Raw genomic sequence first — 23,713 nt, 5'->3', positions numbered from 1 at the left:
TCCTCTCAATCTTGTTGAGAACCTAAAATTGCTTTAAAAAATAGTCCTTAAAGAGGCACCTAGGTGGCTCAGTGGGTTAAAGCCTCTGCCTTCAGCTCAGGTCATGATCCTAGCATCCTGGGATCCAGCCCCACATCGGGCTTTCTGCTCAGCAGGGAGCCTGCTTCCCTTCCTCTCTCTCTCTCTCTCTCTGCCTGCCTCTCTGCCTACCTGTAATATCTGTCTGTCAAAAAAATAGCCCTTAAAAATACATACAATATACCATTTATATGATTAAACACACATAATAAAATATATTCTCCAAAAAAAAATATATATATATATACATATATATATATATATATATGGAGGTAAAGATTTGCGAGTATAGGTACTATGTTGATATAAGTGTATCCAAGTAACCTATCACAAAAGGATTTAGGTGTTCAAGAGAGAACTTTAGTTTTACTGATGATCTTATTATCTTTAAATAATGAAAATATGTATTAATTATACGATATAGAACATTCTAAAGAAGTAGTTATAATTATTATTCTTTCTGATTTTGATTAACATCTGTTTGTCCAAGAGATATGAGTTTACATTGTCTATATTAGGCAAAAGACATTACCTATCAGAGTCGAGAGTAAGTAGAGAATGTTTCCATTTTAATGACTCTTGGAAAGACTCGGCCTAAGAAATCACCATGGTGTCAGGCAGGGCCACTAAGGATTGGATTCACCTTCAAAAGTCCCTAATATCCAGCACACAGTCAGCAATCTTTACAAGCAATTCTACAGCAAACCAGGACTTGCCATTTGTCTTATTAATTCTTCCAAATTCTTATTACTCTATTCTTTTCAGCTCTCATATAGTCCTTAGAAGAGTATCTTGCTCTCAGTAGGTTCTTTAAGACCTTATCACCCAGGTACCTAAAGCGTTTTTAAGCTAACTATTAGCTTATCACCTCCATTTCCTTTCCTCCCTACCCAAATTCAAATAAACATCCACTGTGCTGCCTCCTCATGAAAGAGGCAATATCTCACACAACATGTTTGCTCAGTCTCTTTGCCAAATATCTGAAGAGGAACAAAGAGGGACAGTTTCTGCAGGAAATCTGGGGACACTCTTTCTGTGCGTATTTATCTGAAAGAAGAATTTCGTTTTTTCCATTCAGTGGATATATTAATTTATTTAACCATTTCCTATTTTGTGCTAGACATTGTTCTAAGATTTTCCATAGGAGTATAGAAGAACAAAGGATCATTGAGAAGCTGGAAGGTAAGACTCTTTGAAATAGGGAAAAAATTGGGTAAAGAAAGCAAAAATGACATGGATTTTAATTCTCCGGAACTGAGACTTTTGACATTTGGCACATACAGAAAAAAATGTAATCATGCAAACATCTAATACAACTTTCTTCCCCCCCACTGGCTTCTCTCTTAGCCTTGTAGTCTTCAAACAGTATTTTATTATAAAGGCTTGGTACTATTACAGCATTTATTATTTATATTTGAATAATTTTTAAATTTCACTGGCATTTCAAGTTTCCTAAGTATCAAATTTTTTGTTTATATTAGCATTCCCTTTCCTTAAACCCCTGTCTGTTAGGCCAAATCCTAGGAGACCTTTTCCCAGCTGCTTGATTACTACCTATTGAAAGGTTACGTCTCATAGACACAAACCAGCTACTTTCTTTCTTAGTACCAAAATATGATCATGCTCCAAAACTATCTACCACCTATTTCACAGAAATGGCTGCCAATGACACACTTTTTAAAAAGAAAATATCAGTCTAGAGTAGAATAAATTTTGTACTCTAAATGGTGTTAGGAAACTGGTGAAAAGTTACACGATTTCTGCTCCATGTGTTTTATTCATCTCTAGTTATAGAAGTACATTTGTTGCTTGTGATCAGAGAGAGAAGATAAATAGAGTTCACCAATAGGGAAAAGGGCTTTGATGATTTCAGTCTCTGGAACGCCATTGCCACAGTCCTTATGTGTTCCAATAATAAGTATGCAACTTACAATTTTCCCTTTGTAATTTCCTCAAAAATTATTCACTCTTCTATTCATGGTTTAACAAACCTTTTTCTTAATGCAGTCTGTTACATCAAATTAAAAACATTTCAACCAATTTCAGAACCATTCTACGTGAAAAGAATAATATACAACTTTGACAGGCTAGTATTTACAAGGAAGAAAAGGTCTTAGAAAGTTATTTTTCTCCATCTTTCATATTCAGCAATTATAATTTTTGCCAAGCTAAATACCTTGTGAAGATCTTTATAAAATAGCTTTGTAACAGGCACTAATATCATGTTTTACTTTCACGTGAAAAATACAGTTAAACTTATTTGTTCAGGAAAACTACTTTACAATATTACTCTATATATAGCATGTAATTCAGTATAATGTAATTTCATATAGAAATCTTCCTCATTTCTGTTACTAAATATATCAAATAGACTTCTAACATGATTGCCCTGGTGCCCATATTTTAGGAAGATTCCAATGAGTTCCAATTTGGTATTTTTGCTGAGAGTCCCAGGTGCATGTAAAATGTATGCAAAATATATATATACACACACATACACATATAGATAAGTATATCGTTTTATTTATAATCATTCTTACCTAGCACTCATACATATTTGAGTAATAAAAAAAAGTATAGTATGATTTATCAGTTTCAAGTGCCAGGGCAGGAGTGGGGGTAGGGTGAAGATTTCAGGAATAATGGCAAATACTGTCTGAATGTGTCTTTTTGGAAGGGTAAAGCATTCTAATTTGCTTGAATACCATATGCAGGGATCATGTCTGTTTTGTTCACCAGCTCATCGATTGGGCCTGGCAAGTACACTGCATATGGTCGCCATTAACACAGAACACATATTTTTCAAATGAACAAACATATTGTACTAAGTTGGGATGTTCTAGGATAAATTTTCCCCTTCAAGCAAATTTACTTTTTAGAGATAAAGAAAATTTCTTGGAATAAAACAGCCATCATTTTCATCTAAGAACAGCTTATGAAAGTCTGTTTGCAGCTTGGACTAAACAAGGTACTTACTGGTATAAATAAAATGATTCTGTAACTTCAGATTTTGGCAATTGGACTCATTCAGATCGACTGTACTTTTATCTCCTTTTCTATCAATTGATGGATTAAATTGCAAGCACGTTGGGATCATTGTGCATCTGTAATATTTTGTTACTAGGTTTTATACATAGGTGTGTATGTATATACACACACACAAAGCAGATTATCTAGATAATAGTCTTCCAAATAATTAATGGAAATGTAAATAGTACCTCAATTTCCATATAATCTCTGCTGTTTTTATTGTCAGAGAGAATGGAAATTACATGCTTCACATGTGTCATCTTAAGTACTGAAGAAATCTTTTTTTGTTGAGTTACCTGGTTGCCCATCCACGTCTGAGAGGCCCTGGGGAATTCAGCTCAGGGAGTTGTGTAGTTGAGTTTTGACTAGACTTTGTTGATGTAGCCATTTCATAATTTTATTACCTCCAGCTTGATTTTAATTTGAACTGAATCTTTCAACATACAAAGGCAAGTCATACTTATTTTGAAATGAATTACTGAGTGATTCACTGATGAAACATTCTGAGGATGTTCGAAACATTGCCAGATGATTTAATAGACCAAACGAAGGTATATCCAGAGGGTAGATTTACTGTGGCTACTTGATTTGCAACATATGACCCCATAACTCTCTGTGCACAACCCGTTGCTCCGGCTTAATCTTACCTCCAACGCTGGACATTCTGGAGGAGTCCTGATGAGAGCTGGATTTATTGCGGTTTTGATTTTTCCGTTTGTTAGCGGCTCTCACGGATCGAAGGAGTACCTCGCTTGCCTTGAAGAAGGCCACCATAAACGGTTGTTTGGACTGAGGCCCGTGTCTTCCCACAAGACCCGCGGATTTCACATTGATACTGCGTCCTGGAACAGAAAGCGCAAGCACTTGGTTTATGAGAAAGAAGGTTTACCTGACGTGAATGAATTCTGAGGGTCCTTTGAAAAAGGAACATTATTTTTGAAAACATTATCAGAATGTTTTCCTTGCAGGCCAAGGATTTTTTTAAACATGGATAGTTGCCGGTACAGACAATTATCCATGCTGGGTCTTACATTTTGCATCATTCTTCACCACAGAACGCCCTCAGGCTGCTTTCACTAACTGATCCTTCTCAGACCTGGAAATCAGCGATATTTCAGATGGAAAGGCTTGATTACCATCAGCCTGGAAATGTCCACATTAAATAACAATTTCAAAAATATTAGCTATGGACTCTTCTGCATTAAATGCCCTATAATTTTCCTCTAAGTGATAAAAGCTGAATGGCTGCCTGGGTGTTTCTACTTTCTTCAGCTTTTTCAAGCCTTTCAAGTGTTAATTAGTGCTGAGAGCCTTCCCCTTCACCTCTGGCCTGTGCCCAGCAAACTTTACAAAGCTATGCTCTACTTAAAGCTCTTCACATCACAGGTCATTCTAGAAGCCCTGCTGGAGATGGAGTTTTGCTTTAAATTCCAGTTCTTTCTCAATGCCAAGTATTTTGAAGTAATCAGAGCAATTTCAGAGTTCCTCCTTCTCTGAGTTTTGGACACACCTGAATGTTTACTGAAGAGATTTTGAAACTTGTTAACCAAGCCTAGAGACTCTAAGAAAGAAAAGTTCCAGGTGAGTTTGGAGACTCACTTTTGTCTTTAGAGAGAATTTTTTTTTTTAAAGATTTTATTTATTTATTTGATAGAGATCACAAGCAGGCCGAGAGGGAGGAGGAAGCAGGCTTCCTGCTAAGCAGAGAGCCCGATGCGGGGCTCGATCCCAAGACCCTGGGATCATGACCTGAGCTGAAGGAAGAGGCTTTAACCCACCAAGCCACCCAGGTGCCCCTCACTTTTGTCTTTAAACCAGTGTGCATGCCGGACCCTTCCGAGCACGCTGGTGTGGTTGTGTATCAGAGAATGACTGCAATCAGAGCCTGCACAGCAATGCGTTAGAGGTCAAGGTGTCCTACAGACTAGAAGTAGTTGTTAATAAAGAACATCTCCCACTGGGTAGTAATAATAATAATAACAATAATGCCAAAGGTATTTGGAGCACTTGCTATGTATGTGCTAGGTATTTTTCTAAGTGTTTGCTATGCAATATTTAATTTGGTTCTACAAATACTCTAGAAGTTAAGTATTACTATTTTCCCCTCTTTACAATTCACTCTAGTTAGTTCTTCTAATTAAAAAAAATCACTGAATTTTTAAAATATATATATATATATCTGTGGCTATATTATACACATATTTTATATATTTATATTATATAACATTATGATTCATATTATATAATATATATTATAAATATATATATATTTATATATTTTTTTATCTGAGATATATATATCTCTCATTGGCTGATATCTAGTTCCATGAAATCACCCAAGGAGGAAGAACTATTTAACCTTAGGTTGTAAATTTAGTTGAGAATTACTAAAAACTCATGCAAAGTTTCTACTCTAGATACAGAAGTTACCAATCTTTTAAGAGTCATATATAATGTGGTTTGAAATATGTGCATGATTGACTCTGCCTTGCCCCCTGAGAGATGTGCGTGTTTTCTTAAAATATTTATTCAGTAAAGACTGTGGAGTAACCTCAGTCCATTATAAGACCTGACCCACCTTAGAAGCAAGAAAAGGAAAACAAGTCCTTGAAACGGCATCAATGGCATTTTAGCAAATAAACTCTTGCTCTTAACAAAATTTATTTTGGCAGCATAAACACTTTTGTGTATACTTGTATTGTGCAGAGACCTTCTACCGTCAGAAAATGAGACCGTGTCATGTGAGGCTGTGCAGCTGTTGGGAGGGACACAGAGGTCCTTTAAATGTGGAGGTATTGGTTAAAAAAAGAAAAAAAAAAAAAGAAGCGTGTGTGCTGATCCAAGCAGCATCCGTGGCCTCATCAATTGTTCTACAACGTATCGGGGAAAATTTGTTTGGTTCCCACAATTATTAAAACGGGCGGGATCTGCCTACAAACGCCACTATGCCCAGTCCTACCGAAGAAAGAACTTCCAAATAATCAAGGCAGTAAACCTTAAACAAATAAGCATATAGGTTTCTCTTTTAAATGCAAACTTACAGTGGCACTCTGCCAGAGTCTATATTTCTTAGAAAAACTCTATCACTGGCATAAATGAAAGAGGCAGTTTGATTTGTGGTCAGAGCAGTTTCCATTCTACTTCCACTGTAACAAATGTATTAATTCAGCTCAGACTTCCTCCTTCTGGCAGCCCTTTTGCTGTAAAAAGAGAAATTAGAAGTTCCAGCCAAATACCATACCTTGAACTGACCCACTTCAATACATAAACACTTTTACAACATATTTATTCAGGTGCAGCACTTGAAATTGGTTTAAGATGTTTCCAGTGACAGAGAGCTCAGCGAAAGAAAAAAAAAAAAAAAAAGAACTGAGAAACTTGACTGTTGTGGAATAGAATAACTGGCGATCTGTTCTTCAAAAATAATTTTTTTCTATCTTGGAGTACAACATAAAATGTATTTGTTGAGCTTTTATTTTGATTTTTTAATGAAGTGTTAATTTAACAGGAACTAAATTTTTACTTGTGTACATCCATGACCGCAGAAATCATTTTTAATATATGACCTCTCTAATACTAAAGTAGGTTGCCACAAGATGTTCGCAAATGGAGTAGAGGTAAAGTGGGTTTTCCATTCATTACAACACACACTGCCCCTTTTATAGTTAAACAACCACTTAATGCAAAGTTCCAAGTTTCCCCGGGGTTTGCAAGAGAGTTTCTTTTATTGTCATTCTAAAGACTTTCAATACTGTAATTTTTAATCTGTGGAGAAATAATACTGCTCTAAAAGGTTTATGTTCTGAAAACTGTAAAGATGTGTGTATGTTACAAATATGGGTTTCTTGGGTTTTACAAAGGTAGATATTGTGTGTGAAGCAAAGTAGTCTTCAAACCAACGTGAACTCCCTTTAAAATAACTTTTGATATTATTAAGTTTCCTTTTGGTTTCCTTTTTATTTCAGCAATGAGGTGACTATTAAGATTCCATAAGTTAATGCTTGCTCAGTCACTCTTGGTCTTGATCTCCCGTGCCTTCAGACACAATATACCTGTACCGATTACGAGGACCAAGCCTTTGTGAACGGCTGAGCAGTTGTTTTTGCTAAAAGTGTTAACAGAAAGACTATACTGCATGTATTAAAAATAGTGAGTCTTTTATAAAATTGATTTGAGTATGTTGAATTTTATTATTAAATGTACAGTGTGCTTTAGCTATTGCAAGTGTATAAAGAAGCCTTACCTAAAACATCTTGATATAGGAAAATTATACGTAGGTGTGTATCACTGTGGTTTTATTTTTCAAAGGTGATCCTTACATTTGATTTCTAACTAAAACCTATAGCTGTAGAAGGATTAAAGATTGAATATATGGTGAAAACGGAAATGGGGTCGAGTAATGAAAAGAATATTAAATAGAAGCGGGATGAGCTTGGGCCCAGGCTTCATCCCCTTAGGATTTAGGCATGCCTAGGCATAGCCAGAACATTGCTAGGTTTATTTCACCAAACACAGAGCATAGAACAACGTCACGGGAAAGAACCCAGAAAGTATAAATTCAGAACAATGCCCCCGGGTGTGTAGGGGAAAGAGACAATTTGAGCAGCAAATATATGGGGATATTATTTCTCAGTTTCATTAACTACAGAGTGAGTAAAGATGGGCTTGGGATGATATCTTCCGAAGAAATGATTACACTTTTCACCCAAAAATCAAGAGGGAAATATCTGAGTCTGGGGCTCTAACTTGCTCAATTTTGCCATAACTGAAGTTGGAGATTGGAGACTTCCAGACCTGCCACTCTGACCCTCATGCCTTTGTATAAGCAAGGGGTCAGGATATTGTATTCACATGTGCCTAAGGGCACAACGAACTATTTGAAATGTACAGTCATCATGAAGGTAGAGTGGCAAACAAAAGATCTATCCCAAACCTACTGGTTTTGCATTTCAGACCATTCTTTTTGGAAAAATGTGACTTTGAAAATGTTTATTTCTTTAAAAATAGGGTTATTAAAGGAGGCTTTGACATAAAACAGCTCTTTGGAGGCATGTTGATACTATAAGGATAAGTGGTTCCAAATATGAGCATTTAGTTTCCCTGCAAAATACACAGTTTGAAAAACATGCATTTGAGGATTTATCAGTCTAAACGTTGATATTGCTCTGAGATGTTTGCATAAATTCCAGTTTTTTTCCTCCTGTAAACCCACAGTAATTGACTGCTTAACCCAAAACACCTGGGATGGAACTTGTGCCTAAATTACCTTTCCTTCATCTTGAAAAAGACTCTTGCAGCATCCTTTATGGACTATTTCATAGAAGACAAACCAGTGCATTGTTTCCAATCCGCATACCCTTCTGATCTGCATTTATTTTCAATCTGTGATTAAATTTGATTCTGGTGCTCTTAAATTATAGTTTCTGTGACTCTAAATTATACTGGAATTTACCCTTTTTAGAAACAGATGATTTAAAATGTGCAGAATTCTCTACTAAGAATACAGACTAAATCATCTTTATATCAGATTTTAAGGAATGAAGGGAAGACAGGATTTTGTCTATTTAACTTCCTTATACATTTAAACTCAAATTAACTTAAGCGGGTTGTAATCTAGCTATAAATTTCAACTCTGTTATAATTTGATAACATTTCCATAGTTTCTAGTTTTATAGTAAAAACACTGGCATATGCCAGATATAAGTACACAGATTTGAAGTATCACAAACAGAATTTTATGTTTGTGCTCAGAACTTTCTTATTTTCAAGATGGTTTCCATTGCTCATAACCTCAAACAAAAGCAAGGAAAATCTGGGATTATAAACTATTTCAGTGATACTGAAAACTCATTGTTAAGAGGTTTCTGGAAAAGCTTTTGAACTTTAGAATGAATGCAAGATAGTAAGATCTTTGATTCTTCAAAGTAATTCTGAGACTCTGTTTAATAAGCTGGGCTCTGCATGTAATGCCTTTGCTAGATGTCCCCATTCTCTTTTTTATACTGACATTTAAAAGAGTAAATTAAAAATAACCGCTTTATTTTATATTAAATATTATATATTTATAATTATACACTCATTATGAAAAGGTGTGAAGAACAAAAGGACAAATATCATAATATATGTGAATAGGATAGTACTCTGTGGCTGATAGTAAAAAGACACATCAGAGGACTGAAATCCACGGAGGACAACTGAGAACCATATCCTGACACAGTGACATAAACTAGGAGTTGAAAATTACCTGTAGACAAGAAATGTGGTTACCATTCCTGGTAAACCAGCAGTAGAAGAACTCCATTTTCCTCTATACCTGAGATGACTGAAAGTTAAAGAAGTTTAAAGGAGGAAGAAATTTTTTAAAGAGTTGAAGTCTGGGGGTGCCTGGGTGCCTCTGTCAGTTAAGCCTCTGACTTGTTTCTGCTCAGGTCATGATCTTAGGGTCGTGCGATCAAACCCCGCACCAGGCTTTACACTGGTCATGGAGCCTGCTTAAGGTTCTCTGTCTCCCTCGCCCTCTGCTCCTCCCCCAGACCCCCTCCTTTTCTCAAAAAAACAAAAAACCAAAAAACAAAGAACAAAAAAACCACAACTTTTAAAGACTTGAAGTTTTTTCTAAACATTTTGTTGAAGGCACTATAATGCCCCGCAGTTTGAGAAAGTGGTGGAGATTAGAAGGAAAAAGTAGATTATTTGGTCAGAAGCATTGGCACAATGAATGGAGGCATGATGGGCTGGGGAGGAGGATTCAAAAACTTGAGAACTGCAGCTCAAGAGACTCCAGGAAGGAGGGCCTAGGGAACGAGAGACCAAGAACCATAAAGTATCAGGGCCAGGTTTGTGCCTAGTTGTGGAAGCCGTCCAGAACTCTCGAGTGTTTTATTGCACCAAGAGTGGAGCTGAGGTGATGGAAACGATCGGTCTCCTTCCATGGGACATCATTCCGAGGTGAGGAGGCTTACTGTCTCAGGTCTGACGAGCCCAACAAATGTCTCTGACTCAGGCCTTGTTTTCAGCTGGCGGAAATATGAATCTCAAACTAGGAACTGCAGTTTACCTTCACATAAGCACTTACTTTTTAATAGCTCTTTGCTTTATATATAGTGCCTTTCTCCTGAGACCCTACAAGCTTTACAGACATCATCTGTCACATGCTCCCAAAAGATTGGTTAGCAGTTGGTCTTACAGTCCTCATTTATTTTAAGAAAGCAGAAACATTCTTTTCACAAAACCATGAAAAGGGTGAATTATTTTTAGCCTTTTTTCCAGTTATTATGTGCCTTTTAAAAATAAAAAAGTGTGCGCGTGCACACACACACACACACGTCTTTCCTTTAAAATCATAGATTTAAGTAAAACTCTAACAAGGCAGAGTTTCAGCAGACTATCAACCCAAAAGTCTTTAAAAACTTTTTTGATGTGTTAAGATATCAGTGAAAAAAACCTTTAGAATTCAAACTCATTGAAATAAGTCAAGCAGAGAGAGTCAATTATCATATGGTTTCACTTATTTGTGATGCATAACAAATAGCATGGAGGACAAGGGGAGATGGAGAGGAGAAGGGAGTTGAGGGAAATTGGAAGGGGAGGTGAACCATGAGAGGCTATGGACTCTGAAAAACGATCTGAGAATTTTGAAGGGGTGGGGGGTGGGAGGTTGGGGGCACCAGGTGGTGGGTATTGTAGAGGGCACGGATTGCATGGAGCACTGGGTGTGGTGCAAAAATAATGAATATTGTTATGCTGAAAAAATAAAAAAATTAAATAAAAAAAAAAAGAATTCAAACTCATTTTAATTTGTTTGATAGCAGTGAAATTAATTTAATTTCACACTTCATTTTATCTCTAGGAGGTGAAAGTGGTCTTTGAAATGAACTTAATACAGTTACTTAAGAAACTGATGAGTGTCTAAAAGAAACACTCTTTTTGACCAGCTTACATGATATATGATTCAAAAGAATTATTACCATACAGAAAAGCATGGCTCTTTAAATGTTTGATCTTTCTTTACAGTTTGATAAATGAACCTGTGAAATGATCACAAGCCACTTCCAGAATCTTTAGGCTGGTCCATACCACCAAAATGAAAGGGAATCTTATTTGGACACCTGATAAAAGAGAGTGAAGAGAGTAAAAAATATTTTCCAAAATCTGCAGTGAAGAACTGATACTAAGATACCAAATACATATGCTATCAGTGTCTACTTTTGAGGGGGAAAAAAAAAGTAAAGACATTTGGGATATAACTCTTCCCTTCATATATGAAGGCTGGATCACAAAACATACATTTGAGTGAAGCAAAAGCAGAACTTTTCTTCACCAGGTTTTCATGTCTCTGGCTCAGGCAAAACTATAAACTGGCCTGCCTCACATAAACAACCAGTCACACCACCAGGATGCCATGATGTTCCCCAGAGGAAAAGCATCCCTCTGAGCCATCTGCATACAAAGTAACAGCTGGGTCCCAAGAGTGGTACCTTTTGGTCACCTTCAGCAGCAACATCTGATTTCATAGCCTAAGTAAATCTTTTATATTTCTATCAGCTATATTCCTTCAGAGAGAAATCATGTAAATACCTCCGCATATAAATATAGCAGGTACCCAAAAGTAGTAATAAGAATGCTCTCCCAAAGGATCAAGAAAATTGGAAATTGAGAAGCTTAGCTCATTCAATACTTGTAACAACAAAACAGCTGTTGTCTATTGAAGATTCATATGCCTCATACTTACTCTGTACAATAAAGCAAGGATTACATTTTAAAAATGAATAAAATAAGACTCAGAGAAGGATCAGATTTTTAACTCAGCCCTGTGAACCCTGAAGTAGTATGCTATTCCTTTAAGTACATAATGTACCCCTTTGTTAAAGATTGGTTGGGGCTGTTGCTTTGACTTGAGTTTCTGCTTTCTATCTAGAGAAGACTAGAGGAACACCATCCATCTCAGATCTGTCAGTGATACACACATGGTGTCTGGAAGAACAGTGTTATAGCCGCTGCTTTTGTTAAGTTCAAGGTCGGACTTTCCTTAGTAAGCAAGAAAATAAGGATTCAACAGGACTTGCCAGCCATGGAAGGGCAAGTGATGGCCTCAGTTTATATTCCATTCAAATCAAAACTTGTCATACTACAGAGAAATTAGCCTGCGTTTTTAAGGAGCTGGAATATGTAATTTCCCTCTCAAGGTATTTTCCTCTACAAATTTTGATCACCTCTTATGACACAACTATGGGCCCTGGTTGTCATACACTTTTGTGCCTCTTTTTTGGTTTTCCTCTCTTGCACATGAGCCTACGCCAAGTGTGCCAAAGTTTAATTCTCAGCAGCACAGAACATGGTGACTGAGCATGCCTTATAGCAACTAAAGCTTCTCTTTTCTTCCCACTATGTTCTCTGCTCATAATGCAAAACCCATCCTGCTGTTATTTTTACATATGTCTTTGAAAAATACAGACCAGCAATAAGTTAAACTCACAATGGAAAGAACAATGGCAAAGACATAGTTAACTCCAGCGCACAGTGAGAAAAGGAGAATCTCATATTCTTCATGGCCCTAAATCAATATTACCATGAAAATATTCACCCCTCAGATCACTAGTTAAACCAGAATTAGAGTCTAGAATCGGGAATATAACAAGCAACAAAAACTGGCATATGTCCCTGACCTTGGCATTTATTTGGCAAGGTTGGTGATCCATAGTTACTGTTCTGAATTAGGGAAAATCAAAAACAGAAATACAGATGTAGCCAAACACTTCCGTATCCCTTTTCATTAAGGGAAATCTAAAAAATGGTAGAATACATCTTTCACCAGATAATGAAGCAATACTAACTAACTCCTGTTCGTCTCTGCCTACTTTAAATCATTGATTTCAAAACTCTTCTTCACGTATGTTTTTGAGTTACGATGCTAAAATTTGGATAAGCAAATTATGTTTACTGTGTGTCTCTCACTGAAATATATACGCACTATAAATTAAAACACAGAAAACTGCCATTAAAACCTAGTTTTAAAACATATGAGCCATGGTAAAATAGCATATTCAAGGTCTTCCATTTATTACTGAATATATTCCATAATCAATATCTACTTATAAAAGAAAATCATTTTCTCTCTACAAATCTTTATGTAAGACTAAATTAGGCTACAAGAGGCCCATTCAGGATACTGATCAGAGAAAAAAAATATAGATATCAAAAAAAGATGTAATATTTTAAAAGATACCAGAATCATGATTCTTCATTTCCAGCAGAATGAAAACATCTATAAATTATATTCTAATCATTTTGGTCAAAATGCAAGGTTTTTAGAAAAGCACATGACCCAATTAAGCTCAACTTACAGGGAAAAAAACAAAACAAACACATGAACAATTAAAAACATCTTTCATTGACAGAGGATTTTTTTTTCTTTCAAATTTTTTAGGAAAGAATTACCCCAATGTGTTGCTCCCAAAACACAATCCAGGTAGTCCAAGATCTCTTTAGGGTTGAAACAATACCAACTCACTGTCAGCTTTGATGCTGGAGGATGGGAAGGTGAGATGGGAGAAAGGATTACCTTCACACCGACTTTTTATAAAATAGTAAATTAATAAATCTGGAAACTGCATGCTTGACTGGCCTCAGGGCGACTTTGCTGTACCCTGGCTTCACAACCTGAGCACCAGTTGGCAACTAAAAAGGGCGGTGAGGGAGGTTGATATGAGGATTCCATGATGGGGAATATGGATTAAGGGAGAGAAAATGGGAGGAGAACCTATCAAAATACATTAGAGAAAGACATTGTACATAACGGAAAGGGATGTTCATTATTAAATTCAAATAAAGAAATTAAATTTGGCTAATTTAATTACATGTTGAAGTGAATCACTGGCAGAGGAAAAGTTATCTTCTCAATTTGTGAATTTATCAAATTAACTATAATCATGTAAGGGGCTGAAAGAAATGCTGAAGTAGTTAGATTTAGAAAACAAAAAATATATTTAAAATGCCGTTACCTTTTGTAGGGCAGATCACAATTCAATTCCAGACAGAAAATACAAAAACCCAAAAGTGATTCCCAACAGAGCCAACACAAAGTTCAACTTTGTCCCATAATGATTATTATTAATAGTATTTTTAAATTTGGAAATTCCAAAGATACATTTATTTTTTCAGTTTAGAATTTGTACAAAATTCGCATAATTTGTGAAAGTCATAGTATATTAAAGCTAACTCTGAAAATAAGTCATTGTTAGATTCATGGGCAAAATTCTTCAGCTTCCTAAGGCTGAGTTTCCTCATGTAAAAATAGGATAATCATGAAGATAAAGTAGACATTCCATTTAAAGAGCTAGCAAAATGCCTGGCATTCAGTAAGCTCTCAGTAAATGTTAGTTTCCATTAGTTATTAATATTATTGCAATTGACCATCACAGAAAACACATGGTTTGAATATTTATCTAGAATGAACTAAAGATGTATCTAGGAAGTAAAACTCAGATTAATCATAAAGAACTTAAAAAATGAAATATTAACATGAAAGAATAATTGATGTCAGTAAAAAACACTGTGAAAATCAGGATATTAAAAAAACAGATTTGTGGGCCACCTAGGTGGCTTAGTGAGTTAAAGCCTCTGCCTTCAGCTTCAGTCATGATCCCAGGGTTCTGGGATCGAGACCCACATCGGACTCTCTGCTCAGTGGGGAGCCTGCTTCCTCCTCTCTCTCTCTCTGCCTGCCTCTCTGCCTACTTGTGATCTCTGTCAAATAAATAAATAAAACCTTAAAAAAAACAGATTTTTATATAGATAGTAAATTTTGATAAATAGAGTGGGTTGGAAAATACATGAAGTATAGTTTATGAAAACTGTATATGACTAATAAGAGAATTAATAACATCTTGGGTTGAACAAAGCACAAATTTACCAGTGCTCCAATATTTATGTTTAGTTATCCTGGTCATGAAAGGCATATTGATGATTTTGTTCATTTTTATGCAGTGGGAAAACAGAAAAAATTCTGAAGCTTACAGGAAAGATATATGTTCTCTGATGTTCTTTAAGACATTACATGGGTTAGAAAACCCATAGGTCACAGCTTACATGGGTTTGGAAAATTAACAATACTGATTTTTAAACCCCAAGGGAAATCTATGTCATATTTATTTTCTGTAGACATCTAGTCATTTTTACCATAAAGATATGGTAAAAAAGATATGGAATTCTTCTCAATGGGAACTTTTCTGAAACATTCACATAAAATGACCAATGCAGTTGTTTCTTTTAGCCATCTTATAAATACCACTCCATGGCTTGATTCATACAAAGCATGATTTTTAGAAACTAATACACTGCCATAGATAAACTTATGTTTTAATGTTTTTGAAATTCTGTAGAAATATCATAGAAACAGAAGCCACTTTAAAGAAAATATTCTAGAAAAATTTAGATTAAGTTTTATGTTTTGTTACAATACTGAAAATGTTACTGTGACCCTTAAAATAAAAGAAAGTATAATCTTTCTAAATTCTGTCACACGACCACTCTAGAAATTAACAATTATAGATTATCAATGATGAACTTATATCTGATTCCTCCATGACTCCTTGAGAATGTGTTTATGACTGAATATTTTCTCTACACACACACACACACGCATGCACGCACTTACCTCAAAAGAAAGTTCATGAGATGTCTAACATTTCTTGCTTCTCTTACCAGTTTCTCCATCTCTGATTTTATATATCTTGAGTTTTGGTTTGAATGTAACTATTTAATATTGAGCTCCTTTAAGATGGCACATTTCTATTCACTGCACCCTCTCTGAACACAATATTTATATATGTATAAGGTTGAAGTATAAATTTAAGCTCATAAATTACAATTACCTGATAAATTATTTCATGCAATCTCGTGATGCCTACAGAAAATGTCAAAAAAATGGTGGATTCTTCCAGTCATATGTAGCTCATTCCTTCACAGTACAAATTATTCTATAGTCATCAACTTCTGTTTATTAGGCATTTTTTTCCTTGTACCTAAATCAGCTATTTTTTTTTTTTTTAATTTCCACATTGATTTAATTTCTGGGCTGTGGAGTAAAAGTTCAATTTTACTTATTTATTTATGTAAGTATCTGAAGTTAACTATTCTTCAACTATCTTCCTAATTTATCCTTACATAGTCATCTAAAAGTCAAGCAAGTATGCTCTAATTACCCTTAACATTAAACAGTACATAAAGAACTACTTCATTTATACTAATATTTACCTAGAACAAATCATAGGGGTATATGTTCCTTCTTATTTTCAGAACATTTAGCAAGATATGTGATTCTTGCCATTTCTTGGATATGGAGACTCATTTATTTATTTGAAGCCAATTGTCATCATCATAAATTCAGCTAACGGGAGCCATATGGTTTTATGAACAAAAGTGACTTAATTGCTTTATAAGATAAAGTTCAGATAAGGGAAGAGAATATTATCAAATCTCAAAATGTTTAAAAGATCCTCTGATAAGCAGACATAATTCAACTTTTTGAACTTAGATAAATAATGGGAAACTGTAGTCAAAACAGCAGGACAAAAAGAAAAATACCACCCTTGATCTCTGAATTTCTTCTGCTACTTATTAGCACTATGTCAGCTGATATTCAGATTAACTAACCACATAGATCATCTGATCCTTGACACAGATAAATAGTCATCTGACAACACAGGGGCTTAATTTACAGATTTTTTCCCTGAGGTAAAAATGACTGTCCTAGGAATCCTTAGGGTAACACAACAAACTTATATAACCAAATACTTCCATTTTAAGAAAGCAGATTCCAGGACATTAAATTTAAGCAGATATTACATTAAGAACTCTTCAATTGCCTCACATAAACATACTTGCATTCCACAAAGGTAAACGAATCTTAAGTTAGTACCTTGTACATTTGTTTAATATATAGTGACATGAGGACTAGGATATATTTTCCTAATTAGGAATATATATTCTGGATGTAACTAGAGGGTATTATGCTGAGTGAAATAAGTCAACTAGAGGAAGACAATTAGCATATAACCTCACTCATATGTGGAATTTAAGAAACAAAACAGAGAATCTTAGGGAAAGAGAGGAAAAATAAAACAAGACAAAATCAGAGAGAGAGACAAACCATAAGAGACTCTAAACTATAGGAAACAAACTGAGGGTTGCTAGAGAGGAGGGGAGTTGGGGGATGGGGTAACTGGGTGATGACATTAAGGAGGGCATGTGATGTAATAAGTACTGGGAATTACACAACACTGATGAATCATTCATCTCTACCTCTGAAACTAACAATATATTATATGTTAATTAAATTTAAATTTAAAAAATTTTTAAATTGGAAGTTTGAAAAGCAAAAAAAAACCCAAGGGATATATATTCTGTAATTCAAAAGATGTCATGGAATTTTAGGAAAATCCAATTTTTAACACAGCATATTTAAAAGAAATTACAGGACACTGCAATTTTGAAGATGATTTTTTTTTAAAGATTTTATTTATTTATTTGACAGAGAGAGATCACAAGCAGGTAGAGAGGCAGGTAGAGAGAGAGGAGGAAGCAGGCTCCCTGCCGAGCAGAGAGCCCGATGCGGGGCTCGATCCCAGGACCCTGAGATCATGACCTGAGCCGAAGGCAGCGGCTTAACCCACTGAGCCACCCAGGTGCCCCTTGAAGATGATTTTTATCAGTAGGTTAAATTACTCTGCACCTAGTAAGAAAAATTAGCAATTAGCACACACCTCAAGGCTGTAGAAAAAATGATTAATTCCATTCCTTATTATTAATGTACATGAGGAAGCTGTCAATTTCAAGCAGTAAACAACAACAACAAAAAACCCACAACTTAGAACCCTGGGTAATAAAAGTTCAAAAATACCCACTTTCAATCTAATAGTGCTGATAAGTTAAGTCAATGTGTTTTTTTAAGTCTGCACAATAATGGTGAAGATAATAGATTAAATTTGCTTTTAGAAAAGTTCTGATATGTGTAATTTCTAAAAGTAGAACAGAGAAAACACTTGTATATGAACCAGCAGGAAAAAATGCTCTAATTTTGACACTTTATGATGTCTGGAAATATAACTACTGACTAGCGTGGGACAATGGTTTGTTTCCTTGACTTTTCAGGAAGATCTTCTCTGATGTTCTTCCAATGAACTCATAAGATACCTTCCATCTTCCGATTAGTTTATAGAAAATGGCATTTATATAGTGGGGATTTTATGCAATGTGCTATCAATATCAGGATAACATATTTAGAAAAGACTATTTAGCAAAGACTACCAATATTTCTTTACCCACATCTTCTACAAACATTAAAATACTGCTTGTAATTCTACATTTTTTGTAAGAACCCATCGAGATGGGAATAAGCTTATGAAGCCAAATGCTAGTATATTTATACTGAATTCAGTGTATTTATATTCAGTATATTTATACTGAAGCATCTTCGGGTCTGAAATTTTTTCTTTTTCTTTTTTAAAGATTTATTTATTTATTTTAGGGGGAGAGAGAGAGAGAGAGAGAGAGCATCCGTGCACCAGCTAGGGGAAGGGGCAGGAGGAGAGGGAGAAAGAATCTCAAGCATACTCAGAGCCAAGCACAAAGCTGGAAACGGGACTTGATCTCAGGACTCTGAGATCATGACCAGAGCTGAAATCAAGAGTCAGATGCTCAACCAACTGAGCCACCCAGGCACTCCTGGAAATGTATTCTGATGGTAAAATAAACCAGCCTTTAATCAGTTATCCCTACATTTATAAGCCTATCAAGTGACAAAAAGCTTATTTCCCTTATTTTCATTGAAACAATTAGTTATCCCCCAAATATCTACATTTTCTAAGAATAAGATGATTGGGACTCAAGAAAGGTACTACATTAAGTACTGATAATTTGATAGTCTCTGGTACCTATAAATATCTAACCAATGTAAGCAATCAATCAGTCAGGATACTCATCTCTGAGTGCTCATTTCTATTGACTTCATATCCCATTCAGGATTATATCTAAAAGTTTCCTACCAATAATCACTTTATTAGCCAAAGTTATTAGACATAAGCCTAATAACATAGCTGTCTATACACTGTGCTGCCAACTCGAAGTTTAAGAACATATCAACAATCCTGCCTTTTTCCAGTGGACTATCATTTGCAAATTTATCTAAAACTCCTTTAAATCATCTAGTCATCTGTACAACCTCCTTAGTCAAAAAAAAAAAAAAAAAAAAAAGAAAAGAAAAGAAAAAGAAAAAAAGAAAGGAAGAAAAGAAAAAAGAAGAAATTGATTCTAAATTAAATGAGTCCCCCCGGAGTAAGTGCAAAGTCTCTGTATGTTCTCTCACCCTGATATTCAGCATAAAGACCTTTTATTGCTATCTTACCGTGTGCCAGGTACTATTACCTAATACAGTCTCATGCTGTCTTTGCAAGTTATTACTATTACACTGATTTTATTAATGCTATGGCTATAATATGAACTACCTTGTCAGAGCCAAGATTCGAATCTAGTTTTCCTAATGATTTCTTCTTAGAATTTGTATTTCCAGATTGTAGCTACTTATTCTCTTTATTTATCCTCCTTAATTAAATTAAATTAAATATCAAAAAAATAAGAATCAAAACTTTACATTCTCTTATCTGTAACAATAATAATACATTTATTTATCTTATATTTAAGTATCAATTACAATGGAATTTAAATTGAAAGTTTAATACCTCTGAAATCTGTTTTCTTGATTTGGCTATAAAATTAAGTGAAACTTTGAAATATCTATCTATAAATCTTAATTTTTACCTTGATATACTTAAAGATTATGCCACAACTTCATTCAAAGAAAAATGGATATTAGAGTCTTATTTTTAAAAAGAACTTTATAATGTTTCTTGGACATTAGACAATAGTCTGACAAAACAACATTTTGATGACTTGAATACAAATGAATCAGAAACATACGGATTGAATTTTCTTTGACGTATAAGTGGGTTTGAATAGAAAAGAAAAAAAGTCATTGGCAAAATTCAATCTGAGTATTGCCAAACCTAAAATGTCTGAAAACAGGATTTTTTAAAAGACATTCTAATGAACCCCAAAATACTCTCTTTGGTTTTCCATCTCTAATTATTCTATAAACCCAAGTTTGAAAAAAGAATTAATTTACTTGGAAGGTTTAAACTATATAAAGCATCAAACAGTGGGAAATTATAGTGTTTGGAGGGAAATTCTAAGTCTTAAAAGTTCAGTTAAATTGCTATCTGTGTAATAAACTGTGTATATATATATATATATATATATATATATATATATGGGATAATGATACCATAGATTTATCATCAATCTTAATAAAGACCTACTAAGTCAGATAATTAATAAATTTTTTATAATTTGGTGAGCTGAAAATCTTACAATAAATTATAAAACAGACCTAAGCCTACTCATTTGCTATTAAAAAAAGAGTACTTAGGGTGCCTGGGTGGCTCAGTTGGTTAAGTGACTGCCTTTGACCTGAGCCAAGTCCTGCATCGGGTTTCCTGCTCAGCGGGGAGTCTGCTTTTCCCTCTGACCTACCCCCTCTCATGCTCTCTCTCTCAAATAAATAAATAAATAAAATCTTTAAAAAAAAAAAAAAGAGTAACTATCTAATCACAGAGATTTATTAACCACCATGAGAGAACGCTTAAGAACTTTGAAACTGATTTTGCACAAGTGGATCCAACCACTTGTCTGGAATTTCCAGATTTGACCGTTAAGAAGCAGCAGTGTTTCTTTTTGGTTAGCCTGCTCATATGTTTGCTTTATTTTCCTGAAACAAACATGTGGATCTTGGAGAATTATTCTTAATGAAAAAGAAAATCAATAGAATATCCTTAAACTCTCCTGCCAAATCCACAGCAGTTCATTTGTCAAATTTCTAAAAAAAGTACTTCATAAACTGGTATTTTTCTTCACTTCCCTCTTAGGAATCATCATGCAATTTTTGATTTCAGCAATGTTTTGATTTCTAAATACAAACTTCAGCCTCTTTCCTTTTTTTTTTTTTTTTCAGGAGCAGGATAATCAAAATTTAATAATATACATCATTGATTTTCTCACCTTACGACTGAACCCGTTTTAACTACTATACTGTGAGTTGGGTACAAAATTCTGCCCCTGTGTTACACCAAACAGATTTGGTTAATAATCACCCAAAAGTTACAGTTTGGAATGTTTTCTAACAGTAACGTGTTCAGTGGCAGGTGATGTATAAAAGTCTTTTAAATCAAAAACTCATTCAGTGATGATTCAATATGCATTTTTAATGCCTACCCACAACTTGCATTATGCCAACCAAGCACAGAGGGCGCGACTGTGAAAGAGCAATACACATCCTATGACCTTGTGAAACTGACATTCATTCAAACATGTAATCACGATAGTGTTGCTGTGATTGAGTAAAGCAGCAGGTCTGGTTCTTTTATGACGTGTGATCAAGCAACAAGAATATATTATACATAAGTGAGATTTCATTTTCCCTCCATGATTTGCCTCCAAATCACTTTCCTAATAGCATCTGCAGTCATATTTTAGACGTGAAATTTGCTCTAGCCGACTCTGAACTATTGACTTTTTCCAGACTATACCATGCCATTTTGCCATTCTCTGCATTTAGTCTCATTGTTTCATCATCCAGGAATGAATTCCCTCTTCCTGATCTCACCACCACTCCACATACTTCCACAACTATCTCTCTTCTCATCTCCATTTTTTAAAAAAATCTTACTCAACTGACCTGGCTTAAAAGTTACCTGAATCACAGACCTTTAGGCTCTGTCCCATTTGGAATTAACCCTCTCTCTTCCATTTTCCTGGAGTGTCTTGAGGATACCACTATTTTTAGCATTTAGGGCACTTTACTTTTGCTAAAATTAGCTACCTATGTCTGTCTCTAAGATTATATTGCCCTTTAATATGTCTTCCCTGTATAGGTACTCAGTAATTTTATGTCAAACAAATGGATAAGTAGATAATCAACAAATGGATGTATGCAGAATTGGCTTTGTCTGCTCTGTTTGAAGCAATATCACAATATCATGTTGAGAACATCAGCAGTAGCAATGAATGAAGCAATAATAAGCTGAAGCATCTGGTTATCCATATTTACAGAGAAATGTCACAAGTAGATTCTCCATGAGGTTGCAGTTAATAAAACTAAGGTGCCAGGGGAGGTCACTTTATTTCTCAAGACCAAATATGCTCCAGCTCTGTTGAAAATCTGTTTTAAGTATTGCTGAAATGCACAAAGCCATCTTGCCTAACATATTTAACCATTTTAATATTTTCATATCAGACAATATTAAAGAGATAAAGAAAAGCAACAAAGGCTGTAGACAACCTAACACTTAAATAAAGGATTGGGAAGCCTTTGAAAAAAAGTGAAATACTCATTTTAGGTTCAAAAGCAAACACAAAGCCCCCCATAAATAATACCAAAATAATTTAAAGTCAAATTAATATATAAGAGAAATAAAGCAGGGGAAAGGAACTCCAAAATATAACATATTCTTAGGAAGAGATGAAAAACAAGAGAGAAATTTCAGAATTTTCAAGTGGGGTATGAGTGGGTAGGGAATGAAAAGGCTGATCATATTTCACAGATATCTTGAGTTGTTTAGTTAAACATTTCAAGCATCTCCCCAAGGAGAAGACTGGGAGAAGTACACACCACTAATTTAATTTTTCTTGTTTGGGCCACATACCAGGGAAGAAACAACTGCTCACCCCCACAGTACTGATTTCCCAGTCACATTTCTGACCATAAATGTACAGTAGTTTAACATTGTAAGAATTCTTGCAAGATTATTTAAATATGGGCTTTTCTCTGTCTTCCTTTATAATGCTTGAACTCTGAAAATCCTTAATGGTAATCTCAAAGTCATAATTGGAAAATAGCTTACAATTCAAAATATTTGAATTGTTCGTAAAAAAAATTAAAATTCAGCATTGTAATTGAAATCTATGGAAGTCTAGATGTAGTGGGAAAATGTCTGAAACTCATCAATAACACCAAGAACTCTTTTTCTAGGTCAAGATCTGAAGCATGAAGCTTTCACTAGATGAACTCTGTAATAAATTTAATTTGTAGCTGTCAACCTCATTTCATATATGCAATCCTTGGAGTACCAACGTTGGTTATAGTATTATTCTTACACTGTAAATCTGGTTATAGAGGTAAAACAATGCTACTGTGAGGTCCTATTGCTTATAGCAATAAACCCCTTTGCAAGAAACCCAAGTCAGACCCAACTTCTACTTAACTCTGTATTTTTTAAACAAGGCTTTAGTGTAATACAGCAGAGGATGGAGTAAGACAAACTCTAGAGCTAATGAATGTGTCTCTTGCTTGAGCCTGAAGAAAACTACAGGCAGTAAAGCTTAAATAAGGCACGCCCTCTAGTTAATCATCCTTTTATAAACTACCTTCCCTGGGCCTGGTACTCACATTGCAGGATGTGGGGCAAGAGCACAATGTAAATCCACTAGGTCTACTTCTGAATAGATAAAAAGTACTCACAAATCATTAAATAAATTATGTTCTATACTCTTATCA

General features: G+C 34.9%; 1 protein-coding gene across 2 annotated transcripts in view; it reads right to left on the bottom strand.

Annotated features, from left to right (window-relative positions):
- The window catches only part of BMP5 (bone morphogenetic protein 5), a 119,088-nt gene that overhangs the window by 13,287 nt on the left and 82,088 nt on the right, over positions 1 to 23,713 (bottom strand). For both annotated transcript variants that reach the window (XM_047734826.1, XM_047734827.1), the window contains exon 4: positions 3,756 to 3,950. In XM_047734826.1, the coding sequence (XP_047590782.1) occupies positions 3,756 to 3,950 (195 nt within the window). The remainder of the gene's footprint in view (positions 1 to 3,755; positions 3,951 to 23,713) is intronic.

Source organism: Lutra lutra, chromosome 6, assembly GCF_902655055.1.
Source record: "Lutra lutra chromosome 6, mLutLut1.2, whole genome shotgun sequence".
Taxonomy (NCBI): Eukaryota; Metazoa; Chordata; class Mammalia; order Carnivora; family Mustelidae; genus Lutra; species Lutra lutra.
Note: the sequence above shows the minus strand (reverse complement) of the source record. Positions and strands in the feature narration are given on the sequence as shown.